Source organism: Scomber japonicus, chromosome 3 (assembly GCF_027409825.1).
Source record: "Scomber japonicus isolate fScoJap1 chromosome 3, fScoJap1.pri, whole genome shotgun sequence".
Taxonomy (NCBI): domain Eukaryota; kingdom Metazoa; phylum Chordata; class Actinopteri; order Scombriformes; family Scombridae; genus Scomber; species Scomber japonicus.
In genome coordinates, this window is record NC_070580.1 from 12727332 (window position 1) to 12744375 (window position 17044).

Genomic DNA, 17044 nt, shown 5'->3' on the forward strand with positions numbered 1-17044 from the left:
TATATACAACACCTTATGCCCTGTATGATGAGCTGTGTATTTCTGCTTCACCAATCCACATCTCTCTAAGGTATAAACAATTTTTAATTCTTGGTTGCTTTTTTTGTATGCAAAAAAGGTGAGAATGGATGGGTTAGCTTTCTTTTAAAGCTTTACATGGTACCCTCCCTTTTCTGCGTTGTGTGTGTGTGTGTGTGTGTGTGTGTGTGTGTTATGTGCAAGTCCTCTTTCTGATAGGCCGTGTGTGTGTCACATTGGGGTGTTACCCTGACGACTCAGGGCCCTGTGGGCTCAGTTCCTCCCATCATCTAACAGATAGAAATCAGGAAAAGAAACTATCAGCACTGTCCTACAGCTACCACTCAAGATACACACACGCACGAACACACACTGGTGACCGGGCAAAATGTTCTCACTTCCCCAGGCATGGATACTTGTGACAGTATCCCTATGGACGTCAGGTGAGTATTTTTCTTTCATTGTTGCTTTTATAAGCCACCAGCGTTCTTGATATCCTCTCTCAGTCGGGCCTGTAGCGAGTGATGTGTTATTGTCTACTGAAACTGAGGATTGTTTAACTTAAATTCTGTCTACATTAATCAAATACAGTCCTAACCATGAGTTGAGCTAAAAGGATGAATTCATTGCTGACAGCCGATGTGCAGTTACAATCAGACAGGAACGACGCAACCTTTGTTAAAACTATAAGTGTCAAAATGTTATGGAAGTTGTAATTATTGAAATTACTGTCATTTTACAATTGTACTATAGTACTGACATAAGTTATTGATATCAGTATGTGATAATATGGTGTGAGTGGAAGCTATATTGATTTTTTTTTTTTAAATGAGGGTAACACACACACAACCTGTTTATGCTCGACAGTAAGTCCATATCATGTCTTTATTTACATGTTTTTAGAAATATTATATCTCTATGGATCTATTAAAATGTATCATTTTTAACGATATTGTGGTACATTGGGCTAAGAGTTAATCGATTTGAAATATTCTTTAACGTTAGGCAACTTGTATTTCATGCATGTTGGCAAGGACAGAAAAATCTTCCCACAGACTTCAGATTTCACACACAGGCAGGCTTTGAGCTGCCGCTTACCTTTAGATATATGATAAGACCTGCGATTGCAACAGGTATATGCTGAAATACCTGACTCCATCACTCCAAAACACAAAAAATAGGCATGTGAACTGATTCTAAAATGAGATGAAATAGCTCTTACATTGCAGAAGTGTTTAAGTAGTCTCGCTATATAGCAGCTTCAACATATAGAAGTTTCAAAATGTCACCTTATTTCCATTCTTGCAACACTTTTGGTGGTAGTTTTAGTCTATATCATACTGGCGGTTACGATTGCACATTCTACTGCCTTACTTGACACATGATAACTTGTATGTGTGTTTAAATCATAGTTCGTCATAATTTATTTAAGTTGGAGAAACTGCACACGCATTGTTGCTAAATACTTTTCCTCGAATCTTTCTAAAGACCAGCTGACGGACAAATTGGTTTGAAATATAAGCACAAGACCGAGTAGCCCTTTTGACAAAATAACAGCAATTCTTGGAAGTTAGGCCTCGAGTTTGTAGTTGTATTATAGCTCCAAATGTTAAAGGTAGACTACCCAGAGCTCGTGAGCACTATGGAGTTGTTCAGTGTACCAAAAGTGTGTCCCTCTATCTCCATTCACAGGTTTGTGTCAGACCCTGCAAAACGGACCCCTCAAAGTTCTCTACACCAAACTCGACAGTACAGCGAATATTGAATGTGACTGTTTCAACATCACCTGTGACTCTGGCTACTGGTTCCGCAGCATCCCCCAAGATAAGAAAGTAGAGTTCATCGGCAATTGTAACAACGCTGAGCGTACCAATATGAATAAAAATATAAGTTCACGGTTCACACTCCACAAAAAGAGCTCGTCCTTTTCGCTACGCATCGTGAATGTGTCACGAGAGGACACAGCGATTTATTCTTGTGTTCTGAAGGACAGGAAAAACAACGAAATGTGGAAACCTGGGACTCTTTTTCTACCAGGAGGTTTGTATCCTGAAATCTCAAATGTTTGAGACTAAATGTTAAATGTCAGGCAGCACTGTGAATTCATCTGACAGGTAGAGGACTGATTGATTTCAGGTGCTCAATGCAGATCTGAACCAAACCTCTGCATTTTAATCTGTTGCAGTAAGGTATTCAACACATTATACTGATTGTAAACTGAAAATTTTGAGTTCAGATGATTATATGCCACGATATTTGTAATGTAACTACCACGGCCCGAGTTTGAGTTTGTCCAGGCAACTTTGTCTCACGTCTCCCTCTATTCTAATTAAAATGGGTTTACTTATTTATGGGTTTATTTTAAGATGTACTGTACCTCTCAGGACCGGAGTGCTATTAGTCCTGACCAAAAAAATAATTTGCTATGAAGTTTCTTATTGTTTGTCTCGCTCATCTGGTGCGGCAGCCTATTTCAAGCATGTAGACTAAGTGGACTCTCTGAACTACCTCAGTAGCACAGTGACTGCTGTTATCGCTTTTGTTGAGACATATATGTAACAGCCATGCATGATAATTATGGTACATATGTTTCTTTCGACCGTGATTGAGCACTTCTTTTCCAGATTATGGATAAACAAGAAAATTACATCTGATAGATACAGTAATTGAGTTTATCCTATTTATCTTGATATGTCTATAGAGTTTATTAATCAATACGTGAATATCTTTGAGCTGAAAAGGAAAAGACTGGCGAAAAACTGTCCGCTGGCCTAAGAGGACTCTACTAGAGAGAATCTGAGCGGAGATACTGGTCACAATCATTTCTGACGCTATTTAATGTGCGCTTGGAAAGCATCAAGCTGGATGAACTCATTGCCAGAGCAGAATGATAGGGAACAATCTCATCTGTATCACAAAGTGGTTGTTTAGTCTTAAATGTCTTTTGTTATCACATCTGTCCTATATATTACCTTTTTTAAAAGTTGCTTTCATGTTTCGGTTTACCAAAGACCATTTTCTACTCTTGTCAACAACAAGTTCTATTTTATTTTATACTGTTGACGGGTAGTGCTTTAATTTCTCTTAAAAAGATTCTTTACATTCTTTACCTGACAGTGACCCCTACAACGTCACCTCCTACGACGACAGCTAAAAAAGTTGTAAAACGAGTCTGTAGATGCAACAAGAGTTCTTCACAGGGTAAGTTATTAAGAATTTCTCATTAAAAGAAAAAGAGCACTTGTATGTATACTGTATAGTGTGTTGCTCTGTGAATATATGCATTATAAATCTTGTGTACTGTATCATATTGTGATGATGTGAAAGCAATACAAGTTTTCTACAGCCATTGTGAGGTTGTACTGATGGTATTCAAGAAGACAAATAAAGCCATGCACTATGTATGTGTGTTTGCTCCAGATGGCTGCGACTCACTGATTCTGTGGTCGTTGGTTGGATTAATTGCGGGACTGGCTCTAGCGATCATCTGTACGCTGTATTACTTCAGCCGTAAGTACTCCTCCAGTTTAATGCACTAAATAATGTGAATTCAGGAAGAGGAAATCACACTGTTTGTAGAGAATCATTCAAAGCGATGCACCAAATTCTCAGGAATTCAAACCATTCACACAGCTGTCATGCTTTGAAATGTATTTGAATGAAAAGACCATTTTTTCTTTTGTTATAACATGTTCTTGCGTACAGGGCTGCCCAAAAAATGTCGGCACCGCTTTGCAAAGTAAGTAGATTACTACAGATGGTCAAAATAGCTGTTATATTTTCTGTATAATACAAAATATTCCTTGGATTCTTTCATTTTGCTTCTTCAGTTGTATATGTTGTAATTGACCAATAGTTTAATCTCTTTCCTGTTATTTTTTCCATTAAGGACGAGGTAGAAGACCTGAAGCCCTCCATCAGCAGCTTATATTTGGCTCAAAGTATGTACCTTATGTGCGTAATGTAATACGTTTATGAAACATAATAAATATATATGTTTGATATTTATCCCCATACAAAATGTTTTCAGCTTAAAGTAAAACAGAGAAAAGAAGTTGTGTATGCTGTAGGAATATGAAAAAGCTTTCATAACCACTAACACTTGCTTCTGTGATTGCAGCGGTGGAAGTGCTTAACTTAAGCTGGCGTCCAGTGGACCATAAAGAACATGATTCACTTTGAGGATCTGCGCTGTTCACAATGCGTCATGTTTATTTACAGTGAAATGTTTGCTCAGCCTCAGCTCGGTTTCATGTTTTCAACAGCAGCCATCTAACATATTGTAATATTTAGACTGTTTTTGTTACAAATATCATAAAATCAGTTCCACCAAGTTCAGTCCTAAATTCTGTGCTGTAATTTGTCGCCTATAATATTTTTTGAGTTGTCAATTAACTGTTTTTATCAATACGCAGGTTATATCATTATTATAGTTATATCATAAGTACTTTTTTCAATTCAGCCGGATCTGTAGCTTTGGTTTTTAGATTACAACAGGACAGTGCTTTTTTTCAGAGCTCATATTGTGATACAAATGTGTTGTGTACTTCAACAGAAATCTAATTTGTATTTTTACATTCAAAAAGCAGGCAGACCACAAAACAGATGGATGGAGATACAGTATTGTTATGTGTTTTGTTCTGTTCTGTAATTATCTGTGTGTCTTTTACAATATTTGTATGCATTCTGTTCACATATATATATCTTAAATAAAAGAGTCAAGTTCATTTTTTAAAATGCTGCATAAGTCTGTTAAATAAAATTGTGTATTTCCAATCAATCATTGTGGCAGCAGACTTATTTTGATGAGTGATGGAAACCATTGCATTATCTGTTAATAAAGGCACCCAGAAGCAAATATCCTTTTCCCGCAATGATACAGTGTGCCTTGTACATACACAGTTACCCACAGACTTGAAATGCTGTGTATCTCTAATGACAGTTATGACTTGTGCACAGATAATTAAAATAACTCTGTTGTCTTATGTTTCAAAATGTTTGTTGTAGTATGTTGTACATCTAAAAAACGTCTGTGCGCACATCTATGAAAGAGAAGAGAGGTTTGGAAGTGGGTGTTGTACTTCCATTGTCAATATTGTGTTTGGCGGAAGATGAGTAGGTGAGTGACAGGGTTTGGTTTCTTGCTTTACTTTTGATGTGTAAACTTACATCACACTCAGTTTCTGTTCAATTGCCCTCATTATATGCTAGCAGACTTTATTGTTAAAGTCTTTTTCAGACAACAGTAATTGTATGGCTAAGTGAGTATCTCTTGCTCTCTCTCTCTCTCTCTCTCACAACTCAGGCTACACACATGCACACCTGTGAGATTGAGAAGTGTAAAGAAACAACTGTGTTGGTGGTTGTTCGGGTCTCAAGGAGTGTGCGCGACCCTTTCCTGTGTGCTGGAGAGAGAGGAGACAGAGCCATGTTCACTTAGATGCTATCGCTTCGCTCAGCTTTTGAGCTCTTCATCTAATCCCTGAAACAAAAAGACCACAAAAATACCACAGACCGAACCACAAGCACAGAGACACAGAGAGAGAGACAGCGTTACAGTTTTGAAATGAGAACACTGGAAGAAAAAATGAAAACTTTAAGACAGCTTTTTGTTGGTGTGTTTTATTATACATGATATAATACAATGTAGATTGCAGTCCAATTACAAAATGCATTGAAACACATTGTAAATGACTATACACATACAGTATATGTGTGTGTAAAAGTGTGTGATGGGGCGGCAGGCAGGTGGGGCTAGGGAAGGGTCGTTCATGTATTCATTTATAATTCATGGTAAAGCAAAGGGTATTAAAGGGAGTTTCAATGATGAAATAAATACATTCAACAGTTAACAGTGGTTACATTAAAATAACAAAATCAAACAAATGCTGTATCAACACTTTTCATTTTTTAAACTGCTGTTTTGTTGTACCATATACATACACAAACAAATGAGTCTACACTTATTTAGGAACAGTTACCCCTATTAATATATTTTATTGGACAATCGGTTGGACAATAATAGAAATATTAGAAACATGTCTCAGTATAATGTAGTGCAGGTTCAACAGCACCACGAGCTCTAGCTCTAGTCTCTGTAAAGCCCACACAGTTGAAACACAAACCTGAGCATCATAAAGGAACTATCTATTTCAGGGCTGTTGTATTAGACGACATTAGCTAAATATAAGTTGAAGTGATTATCATCATCCTTTGTAAACGTTTGAGGAAATAATTTGTTCATATCAGTTGCAGGAAATCTGTAGGTAGTCTACTGCTGTAGGTAGCAGCAGTAGACTTGTAGATCGTTTGTTACAGGGCTTTGAAGTCTGCTGTTTTCTGATGATAACTAGAGATGTGTGTTATTAAAGCTATGTAAAAATACTATACTATACCTTACATGTAAACTATCCACAGCATATTTTGGTAACCGTGTGTGTGTGTGTGTGTGTTGTATCGCACCAACCTCTGATGAATATATACCACAAAATTAACGTGGACGTTTTTATTGTTGCTACCTGCTGCCAAGTCAAATTCAACTATCTGTTTAAAATGTAAAACTTAAAGGGAAACACTAAGGCATAGTTATCTCAGTGTTTGAAAGTTTAACAATTTTAATTTAGATTTTAACCCGTTGATTATTTTCATTTAACCTGTATTTTACCAGGAAGTCCCATTCAGATCAACGATCTCTTTCACAAGAGAGATCTGGCCGAATTAGCAGCCGTGCAGAAAACACAGTGTATTAAAAATACAACACATGATATATAAAAAAACACAATAAAACAAGAGCAGCTAATATGCCCTACTCTAATTAGATTCCTTGTTGATGTTAACTATAAATTGTATGTGAAGGTGTATCTCAGGGAAACAGAAACAAACAATAGCAGAACAGATGTTGAAGTGGAATATCATGCATTAATTACATGACTGTAAAATGTAACTTCTGATATATATTACGTCTTACAAAAAAGATGTGAATTTCATATGATATCACATATACGATAACAGTTTACATGTGAAATGTGAGACTTCATAATGAAAAAGAAAAATCTCTCCTCTGCTATTTTTTTGGCAAGAGCAAGTTTACACATGACTGAGTATAAATAATACATTTTAACAACATACAGCAGTCTGTATGTCAGTTCTGTAGACTCACATTTAAAGCCATTACATTTAAATGATGCAACAAGAAAACACACAAGCATAATATAAAAGCAGTCATAAATGGTAACCATGTTTGACTTCAAGTACATGTATGTTAAGCAACAATACTGATCCAGTGATGAAATCCTGCAGAAAACATATTGTGTAATATGTCAGATTGTGCTTTATGGGATCAACTGTCACAGGATATGGTAAGAGTTGTATGTTTCTAGATTATCTAAGTTAACAATCAAAGTCACAATCAGGTCGAGAGAGAGGGTCCACTGGATCACTACCCTGTGTACAGTATATCCACATATGGAACACTGAATTAGAGTACATTTCCCTTGTTCATCTATACCATGACACATTTTATGCATTAAACATAAAATTCCAATGTAAACCTATTTGCCAACCTAATCTCAGCTTTCTTTTCAAAAGGCAATTCAAGCTAATTTAGTCTAGACATTATTTGTCCAAGACCAAACATACACAGCACCATCCTAACAGGAAGTCTTGGTAACATAATAATAATAATAAGAAGACATTATGATGTACCAAATTGCTCTATTTCTGAGCCCTCCATTTCTACTTACTTCTCTTGATGCTCTCGGTTTCCTTTTCACAACTCCATGTCTCATAATGCCTGAAACTGCCAGTTCAGCAGCAGAGCAGTGACAGGTGAGCTGAACTGATGAAATAGTTAACAAACAACTGGTGTTGATGCTGATTTACTGGTATTAATTCTGCTGCTGCTTTCAGAATGGAAGTATAACTCCTATTTTAATGTCAAGTTATTTCGGTGTTACTGCACAGGGTCCTCTCTTTCTCACTGGCTTCCCCTGGTCGCCCACTGCATACATCCACACACACACCAACACACAAATGTAAGTTTCAGGTTGGAGACCCCCTGTGTGACTAAGATAGGGAAGCCCATGCAGGTGTGTTTGTGAGTGACTCAACCCTGAAACAGACAGATGGAAAGCTGAAGTGGGCTAACTGAGAGCATTTTGACTAGGTCTTCCCTCTATCAAAGAATTATCAACAGAATCCCCTGCTTACTGAAAACCATGCAAAACCTGAAACCGACACGGTTTCCATCACGGTTTCATTTGAAATAAATGTCAAAGTGATTCATGGAAAACAAAAAAGCAAAAAAGTTAACTTAATAATTAGCATTTGAATTTTCATGGAATCGTGAGCTGGTAAAGAAAATACTGAGCAGCACATTTCAAAAGAACACAATATTGTCTCTTTCTCTCTGTTAGTTTCGGTTTGTCTCTCTCCTCCCACCCATGGAACAGATAAAAACGCCCACAACAAAGCAAAATGTCAATGTGCATTTGTTGCCCATTACTAAATCGGTGCACTTACTTTCCATCACTGAACAGGAAACAGGACAGGTCTTGAGTTGTGCCATAGCTACTGTTGCTCTCCTCATCAGTGCTGAAGGGAGTTTCACTTAAGTAGTGTTAGACACAATTTCACATGACAATTATTAATGTGTCATTGCCAGGCCTCTCTGAGGGGCAGGCCACACAAAACTTGATTATTGCTCGTTTAGAAGCTATGGTGTGTGTCTTTGCTGACCATGTAATTTAGCACTTATTTATGAACTATTTATGGAATATTATTTTTATTATTTATATAGTGTCTTATTTTTAACTGACAATTTGAATGTTAATTATGCACTGTTCCCTTTTTTAAAGTGTTTTGTAAGTGTTGTGAAACATTATTTGGTTTTTATGTACCTGCATAAAGAATGACAAAGTGAAACGAAATGTAAAATTCAGATTTAAAACTTGGGTCTCACTTTAAGTTTAGGTAATTGTCACTAATGGTTGTGCTAATATTTTACATTCCAGTTCAGTCCCTGATTTCCACTGTAGGGCTGTACGAGTTCTAAATCTCAAACATAATCACTCAGACACTTTTGACAGTTAGGGTGATAATGTTTCGGTTTTCTTTACTCTCAGGAGACCTTAAAATGCCCCATGGACATTACGTGTCTCTCACCAGCTGTATTGTGTGTACAGAGGTGGGAGGTGGGAGTATTTGTGGTTTATTACTGTACTAATTTTTCAGTACATTTTTCAGGTATCTGCACTTTACTTGAGTACTATTTATTTTTCTGATGACTTTTTACTTTTACTTCCTACATTTGAACACAAATATCTGTACTTCCTACTCCTTACATTGTCAAAACAGGCTCATTACTTGTTTCAACCTCGGTGACATTATAAAAAGAAGACACGACGTGCAAGTGATAGAAAACCAATCTTGAGCGGCTGCCCACGTCAAAATACGCTACTGAAAGTCCCAACAATGTGTGCAGACAGTGCAGGAATATGACAGCAGCAGGAAGACTCAGACCATAAAGAGTGACATAGTGAGGTGTGACATCAGCCATTGAGATGTATTGGAGCCAGTTTGAAGCGCAGGATTGCTGCTTATATTCAGCACTAATTTTTTCCGTTTTGAGCCAGGACCTTTCAGAGGCATTTCATGCTCTGGAAATAGCTACGGCCTGCTACTTTGGGCTGAAAGGGAACACGAAGTGTAGCAGACTCTGGCTAAGGAGCTACCTTAGTTACATTATTAGTATCCTAATCTAGTAACATTAAACTTACTGAAACATATAGCAACAATAGTCTGACTCAGTCCCAGAGCTGGTGAATGAACTGTCAACACCCACATGGCAGACATCAAAGCTACATTAAGTCTCGCGATTGAAACCAAAATGACTTGTTGAGAAAATGTTTGACTTAGTATTTTTATTTTTTTTGAATGGGAGTCAATTGGAGACAGGGATTTTTTTTTGACCCAGCATCTAGTGGGCATAAATGGTATTACACTTCAAGATACTTCTGAATTGGCTTTATAATAATACTAATAATAATACATTTTATTTATAAAGCACTAAATTCAAAGTGTTTAGTCTTTAGCCTCAAGCCATGGTAGTTGTTGTTTGGTATTGTGTCACCCAGGTATATCGTCATGCCCAGGCATGAGACAAGCAAAACAGGGAAATACTATTAAAAAACTGCTCTATAGCTTTACTAGAGGTCAAAACCTCCACAGGTTGCCTTTAATATTGCTATAGATGGGTTTCCCTTCTTTATGTGCTTTTTACATTTGCATATTAAAAAAAAATGAGGTAGAAAAAACAAAACAACCAAAAAACTATTTTAGCAAATAAATGATGACATACAAGATGTGTATGATTTAAATATCTCTAAGCCCTCTGGGCAGCATATAGTTGATGCAGTACTATTATCAAAATTCTTCAAAAAGCAAGAAGTTGTGATGTTAGCTGCTCTGTCCATCATTCACTCCATCGCCAGGATTTGTATCGCATCCCATCATGGATGAACTGAATACAGCGTTAAAGGCAGGGCCCAAATAAAACAATTCCTGCTGTAGAGAAATAACCTGGATGAAAACATACTGCACATGGCTGACACAGCTAACTTCTGGTTTAGCCCTCCAGCTAATTTGAATAGGGATAAAACAATGTGTGTGGTTCTTCTGGTCTTTCAAAATATGATCAGACTGAATAAATCACATTTTTTGTAGTGATTGACAACCTCATTACATTGTCCCATCATCTTTGTGGTTTACTCGATCAGCACCACCAACTGTTTACTGCCATGCACTTATATATTAATATTCACAGAACAGTAGTGGATGAAAAAACATGTTAATATACATTTTATTGTATCGATTTTCTGAATGATTTGGATGAAAACCTGACTTATCTGACTGTTAACCATCTTATCCATCATTTTACTTATTTTACACATGAGAACCAGTTCCCTCGTCATGAGGAATACTACACAGCCTCTGAAGACACTAAGGTCTTCTCTGGAAGCAGCTCTTCTGAGAAAACAACTCTGGTGATGTCATTGTAGTATAAAGTTTCCGCTTCAAACTTTAGTGGCCTGTAAAGCATCAAATAAAAGAGGGAGCAGCAGCAGTTTGATAACTCATGGTTCAGTCATTCACAATGACGAAAGCTATAAATACCATATATAATTGCCATATAAATTGCTGCCATCAAGTGGTTACAGGTTTTATCAAGCTGCAGTGACGTAAGATTGTGATAACAGGGTTACACAGTGGGTGTTGGGTTTGGTTAGCTGTGCAAAACAGATGAAACTTCTTCCACTTTAGTACATCAGTGCCATGCTTAAACACATTTGAGCTACTGCACAACTTGACAGGTTTATTTCAATGATGTCTATTGGAATGATACAATCAACAACTATATTATTAACCATATACTTCTTTACACAAATTTACATTTTATATTCTGTAAAAACTAATTTTTTGAGTACCAACTGGCCCAGAGTAAATGACAAAAAGTCACACATAACATGTATTGGTATGCTAGAACTCTGTAATACTTCCTGATGATGGTCTATACCCCACCCTGCCTTTTGTCTTCCGAGATGAGAAACCAGATCAGCAGGCAGCTCATACTATATACTGTTCATGTCTTTCTGAAGACAATAGCCTCTATGAGATCAGTGTGCATTTAAACATGAACATTATTTTCTATCTATTTATGGACTTTTAAACTCAGATTTAATTAAATTTGCTGCACCAAGAAGAAATTTCACCCGTAATATCAACACAATTTCATTTTTGTAATGATCTTCTATGAAGCAACAGCATTTAGGAAGGAGGTCAACGTCAAAATCAGCAACAGTGCAGAGTAACTGTTGCTGGCAGTGATTGAGTGTCTCATTAGGACACATAAGCCATAGTGGGTCACTTGAGTTTATCCAGTCAAATCATGTGATCAGAGGTGTACTATTAGATTTTTTGCAGAAAATAGTGTAGAGCCATTTGATGGGCTGCTCTTCTGTTACTCTTCCTACTCCATCCTGTTCAACATACATGCTGTGCACTGCTTTTCGGATGCGGGTCGTGTTATTCGATGCCTCACACCAGAGGCAAAGGAGTGATATGTGCAGATCGGTGGGCTCCACTTCAAACATGTTGGCAGACCACGACCGTGTTGCAGGAGGTCTCTGCAACACTCCGCTGCATGGATCCCATTTGACACAGTCGAGAAGAAGGTTACAGCTGGGGCGTGGTTTGCTATCTCTGTCAATGATCTTCTATACAGCAGCCTCCAACAAACACCACCAAGACGTGTTTGGCATCAATTGCCTTGTCGAAGATTAAAAAATGGACCAAAAGTGGATTCATATGCTGATGATGCTGGTGTTTTATCAAGGTAAGTTCATTAAGTAAATTCTTAAAAGTGTTGTGTGATAGTTTTTTTTAAGTGTTCCCTGATATGTGTCTTATAGTCTTGTGTGAAAACAGAGGGGTGGGTGATATTGCTCCTATTTTATCACAACTTTAGGGGTGAGCTCAGGAGTTGTTGTAGACGTGACACCAAAGGAAGGGGATCCGGTTGAGATATCGTGTACTCCTCCACTTGGGGGCACCTTGGTCATCTGGCTTCGAGTCCTGGACACACCTGACGTTGAATTCATAGGATCTTTCGCACCGTCAAGCGGGACTGAGAAGGAAAAGATCCCTGACAGATTCGATATCTCAAAGGCTTCCCACGATAAACTAACCCTGAGGTCATTCAAAAAGAACGAGAGCGGCATTTACACCTGTGCGACTCTCAAAAGTAACGCACTGCATTTTGGCCGATTAACCCGACTGGTTGTAGGTGAGTTTCGTCCTATAAGTATGTACTACTCTTCTTATGGTAGACGCTTTTCAGTAACACTACACTTGAAATCTTTCTTAAAAAAAAAAGCTCAAATCGTGACTGTAGCACCGCCGATCACCACCTCCAAAAAAGATGAAGCCAAGACCACCACAGCGTGCGTTTGTAATACTTCTACTAAGTCAGGTAAATGCTCATCACTGTCACTCCAGATCACAGTCCTGTCTAGTGTTATTATCAGCTGGGAGGAGAAATGGTTGGTCATTTGTTTTTGCACGTGCAACAGGGGGAAGCGGTTTTTCCACCTTTTGTAATCCAATCATACTGGGCGCACTGGCTGGCAGCTGCGGCCTTCTTCTGCTGCTCCTCATCATCATCAGCGTGTACTGCAGCCGTAAGTTCATATGTGACATCTTTAACCCAGAAGAGACTCCATGGAGGAAGTTGAATTTTATTTTTAGACAATAAATATGCAATCATTAAATCTTATTTTTATTCTACAAGATTTCCTCAGAAATGTTCAGTCCATTTTTCTGCTTTACTAGATTTAAACGTTTTTTGTTTTTTGTTTTTTTGTTTTATTGCAGTCACATGTGATGATTTGTAATATTTTTATCTTTTGGTTTACTGTAGGAATAAGGACCCGGAGATGTCCACATCATTACAAAAGAAAGTAAGTTTTGTTTTTAAGTTCTCTCTCTTTAAAAAAAAATCTATAATTGTTTTTGCATTTAGGGCCGTAGCCAGAATTTTTAGAAATACTGAGGTCCTTTGTCCTCCTAACAACGCCCCCAACTCACCTCAGACATCAAAGAAATGTAAATATGATTTTTGCGTAATTATTCAGATTTTTCATATTTATGTATTGAGTTGGATCTATAAGTTTTAATTGAATAGGAAATCAAGTGCTCATAAACCAGTGAACTAACTCAACTCTGACCTACACAACTATCAGAGTGTGTCTCTATTGTCTCTATAATGTGTGCCATATTAAATAGTTCTTTCCACTACTCTTTCTACTAAATGATTACGAAGTTCCAGGCCCATAAAATAACCTTTACATGATAGTGACTGCTGTTTCCTTATCTGAACTGAGTCACTCAAATAAGCTATTCATTAATCATTAATCACTAATCATTTTTAAAAATATTGTTACTTGTTTATCTCATATAGGCCCCGGACGCCAGCTCCTGGAAAACAAATGATGGCCAACAGACACGTTTAATGTCAAAGGTGCAGTTTCACAGTCCATGCTATTTTACAGCCATGTGTTCTTGTTGCAGAAATCATTTTTCATCATCAATTTAACGACAAATTCATGGTAAATAATTTGTTGTCACCTTGTGTGCGATAGAAAACACGAAAGTGTTTAAATTGGTTGAAGTGTTAAACACAGTAAGTTGTTTTTAAAGTTCTTTAGTGTCAGCATTGAGTTTTAACTGCATTGTGGTTAGACGGCCGGCAGCGCAGCGCTGTTTGTACACATGCACATTTAAGTCTTTATCAAACTGCAATGAAATATGATATGAGATGTTGAGTGATCGGATTACCATGAATGTTGAAAATATAAATCACTTAAATCCTGAGAATATTTGCATTTTATGAAGTTAATGCAAAAATTGCACATAAGTCATTTTACTTTTCATTCCATTAATATTTTCAGTATTATCCTTTCAAGAGCTGATTTATACCCTGTTTATTTTTTGAAGCATACTGTCTATACTGTGAAGACTAGGGTTGAAAATGATACTTTGTTTTTAGTTTTTAGTTTTTGTTCTCCAAAATGACATTTCTGTTCCTTTAATTCTGTGGTCTCAAGTACAATAAAATTTGTATCAAGTTTTGTTTTCGGTTTTTTAATTTTTTTAAAGGATGTACAATATATTAGAGTTCATCCATTGTCTGTGTTTTTTTTTTTTTTGATATATTGTGTAAAATAAAATATGACTCAGACAATCTTTCTTGACAGCAATGAATTGTATTCATCTTTATTTATGTTCCGTATTTCATTTTACTAAAATAATGCATAAAACCAGCCTGTTTGCATCTCCATCAGTCATTCAGGGTCTTGGCACTAAAATATAAAGTTTTACATAATGCGCAAGACATTTGTCTTGTTGTAAGCCTTCCGAGTCAAAAGGGAAGTGGGCTGTTGAGTGAAAAACCACTAAGTCTGGAGTAAAGAGAAGTGCTATAAAGCAGTTTGTCTAGTTAAAATCCCCCTGCTATTCTCAGAACAATTGATTGTATTTTAATGCTGTACTTTGCACTTTTCTGCTGCTTTTCATCTGCTTCTGTTCCTTATTGTAAGCACTGAACTAAACCAGACTCTACATACAATACAGCAACTACTACTCATATTGTTACATTGTTTTTTTGTTGTTTTTTTAAATTAGTTTTCCCACATCTAAAATATCTCTCATATCTTTTGACTCACACCCACACAAAACTTTTGTCATGAAAAAAAAAAAATGGGGGAAATTATTGTGATATTTGACTTTACAGTTGAAAGAAAAAGCCCTTTTGTAAATTATACAGTGTTATCTTATATAGAGCAAAAAACTTTTTTTTTCTTTTTTTTCTTTTTTTTTACAGTATACAAACGAAGGCAGTAACCACCTTGGTTCGCAAAGTGCACTTTGAACACCAGTATTTTTCTTCCTACAAGGCCAAATACATACAAAAGACCCTCTTCTTGACAGATATTTCTCTACACAAAGTAAAATGGCATTTGCAAAAAAGCTCTCAGATACAGAATGAAGCAGAACACCTCCTGAAAATCCTCCACATATTTAATAATGTAAACTATGAGTTGTCCAAAATAGAAGCAAACTAAGCTGTACACTAGTGTCTTAATGGCATGTGACCACACCATAGTAGAAAACTTGGCTTTTCTGTATACATCAAGATTGCACAAACCTCCCGATACTATACACCCACTCCATACAGCTCCCACACAAGCTGACAGGCACCACTGCTCCGACCGCACAGCAACATCACAACCCCACCAGGTTGAGCTGACTGCTGCGTTGTGATGTTAGTGTGTCGATGGAAACATAGAAACTGTCAGCTGAGATGCACACGCAGGACTCTGTCGGGCAACGCCTTTCTTTCCCAAACTCACACAACACACCAACCAGCAAAAACAAAAACGGTGATCACTTGTGTTAAACTCTTCTCTCTTCTCACATTTTCCATGCGTTCATCACTTATTCTTCAAAAAACATCTCTTTTCATTCTCTCTAAAGGCAGAAACAAAAAGCTCATACTTGACTACGTGTGAAACCGAGAAAGTAAGGCACTGCACTCAGAGCCGTGCGTGTGTGTTTTTGTGTTTGTGTGTGTGTGTGTGTGTGTGTGTACGTGATGAGCAAGTGTTATGGGCATGTCTACATTTGTCTTTGATCCAGTCAGTATACATTCTTGACGATTTAGAAAAATAGAAAGATCATCCAGAGAGCTTCTCCCTCATTGTGGCCTCTGGACGACCAATTGCACCGACAACCTGCAACATGAGACACATTCAGCAGTCAGTGAGAAGCTGAGGACACTTGCTTTTTTTTTTTTGTCTTTTTTATCATTTAAAATTGTGCAAAAAAATGCCAGCAAACCTTACCGAGTGGTCTAGCTCTTGCCTCCCTGCTTCGTAGATGTTGGCACAACGTCTGAGCTTAGCTGGGCAGATAACACATCAGTGGCAGATGGCTCATCTGCATGGTGTTTCTGTAACACATGGTTCAACATTTTTAAAAACAAATATAACTTATATACATAAAAAAAGAAGAAGCAGGATCTCTGCATGCAATAATCATACAGATTTTCTGTAATTATTTGGGGGAAATGAACATTAAGCAAAGCAAAGAGAAGAGAGTGTATGACATGCAGCTGTGTGCACCACTAGTGGGGATTGTTCTGGTTTTGGTTTAGATAAGCGCTCTGTTTCATTTTGTCCAATGTCCAATTATAATGCACATGCAACATAATTACAGTCTTCATGCAGCATGCAGTTTGCTTACTTTAGACCTTGACTTTGACTTGCTCTTGCCCTGTAACAAAGGTGACACCTTGGTTAGGCTGAACAACTCCACATTGCTCAGTGAGGGTGTGACCGCTGATACAGTAAAGTAAACAGCCTACAGAGGGCGCCACATGACAGCAAAAACTAAATGTGTGTAACATCCATAA

The 17044-nt window shown here is 37.3% G+C and overlaps 3 protein-coding genes across 12 annotated transcripts in view; 2 read left to right on the forward strand and 1 right to left on the reverse strand.

The window, feature by feature from the left end:
* The first annotated feature begins 222 nt into the window (after window positions 1-222).
* Window positions 223-4369, forward strand: cd8b (cd8 beta). The gene is made up of 7 exons (XM_053316184.1): window positions 223-461; window positions 1711-2058; window positions 3136-3219; window positions 3439-3528; window positions 3724-3757; window positions 3908-3959; window positions 4139-4369. Exons 1-6 carry the CDS (start codon window positions 407-409, stop codon window positions 3915-3917), a joined length of 621 nt encoding a protein of 206 aa, XP_053172159.1. The 5' UTR covers window positions 223-406; the 3' UTR covers window positions 3918-3959; window positions 4139-4369.
* Window positions 4370-12296: 7927 nt separating this feature from the next.
* cd8a (CD8a molecule) lies at window positions 12297-14507 on the forward strand. Its single transcript, XM_053316114.1, has 6 exons — window positions 12297-12409; window positions 12542-12868; window positions 12950-13045; window positions 13146-13253; window positions 13493-13532; window positions 14033-14507. The coding sequence occupies exons 1-6, from the start codon at window positions 12361-12363 to the stop codon at window positions 14082-14084; spliced, it is 672 nt and encodes a 223-aa protein (XP_053172089.1). The 5' UTR covers window positions 12297-12360; the 3' UTR covers window positions 14085-14507.
* Window positions 14508-14818: 311 nt separating this feature from the next.
* The window catches only part of cast (calpastatin), a 37893-nt gene continuing 35667 nt past the window's right edge, over window positions 14819-17044 (reverse strand). For 9 of the 10 annotated variants that reach the window (XM_053315377.1, XM_053315370.1, XM_053315376.1 and 6 more), the window contains 3 exons: window positions 16876-16905; window positions 16476-16582; window positions 14819-16364 (listed from right to left, as the gene is read on the reverse strand). In XM_053315377.1, coding sequence (XP_053171352.1) covers window positions 16484-16582; window positions 16876-16905 — 129 coding nt within the window. In that variant the 3' untranslated portion in view covers window positions 14819-16364; window positions 16476-16483. The remainder of the gene's footprint in view (window positions 16365-16475; window positions 16583-16875; window positions 16906-17044) is intronic. The other variant, XM_053315371.1, reaches the window with a different exon arrangement.

What these genes read in the sequence shown, in the direction of transcription:
- cd8b (XM_053316184.1), top strand. Translation starts at nt 407, where the DNA reads ATGTTCTCACTTCCCCAGGCATGGATACTTGTGACAGTATCCCTATGG. An exon ending in AGTATCCCTATGGACGTCAG is followed by an intron (nt 462 to 1,710) that starts GTGAGTATTTTT and finishes CTCCATTCACAG; the next exon opens with GTTTGTGTCAGACCCTGCAA. An exon ending in GACTCTTTTTCTACCAGGAG is followed by an intron (nt 2,059 to 3,135) that starts GTTTGTATCCTG and finishes TTTACCTGACAG; the next exon opens with TGACCCCTACAACGTCACCT.
- cd8a (XM_053316114.1), top strand. Translation starts at nt 12,361, where the DNA reads ATGGACCAAAAGTGGATTCATATGCTGATGATGCTGGTGTTTTATCAA. An exon ending in GATGCTGGTGTTTTATCAAG is followed by an intron (nt 12,410 to 12,541) that starts GTAAGTTCATTA and finishes TCACAACTTTAG; the next exon opens with GGGTGAGCTCAGGAGTTGTT. An exon ending in ACTGGTTGTAGGTGAGTTTC is followed by an intron (nt 12,869 to 12,949) that starts GTCCTATAAGTA and finishes TAAAAAAAAAAG; the next exon opens with CTCAAATCGTGACTGTAGCA.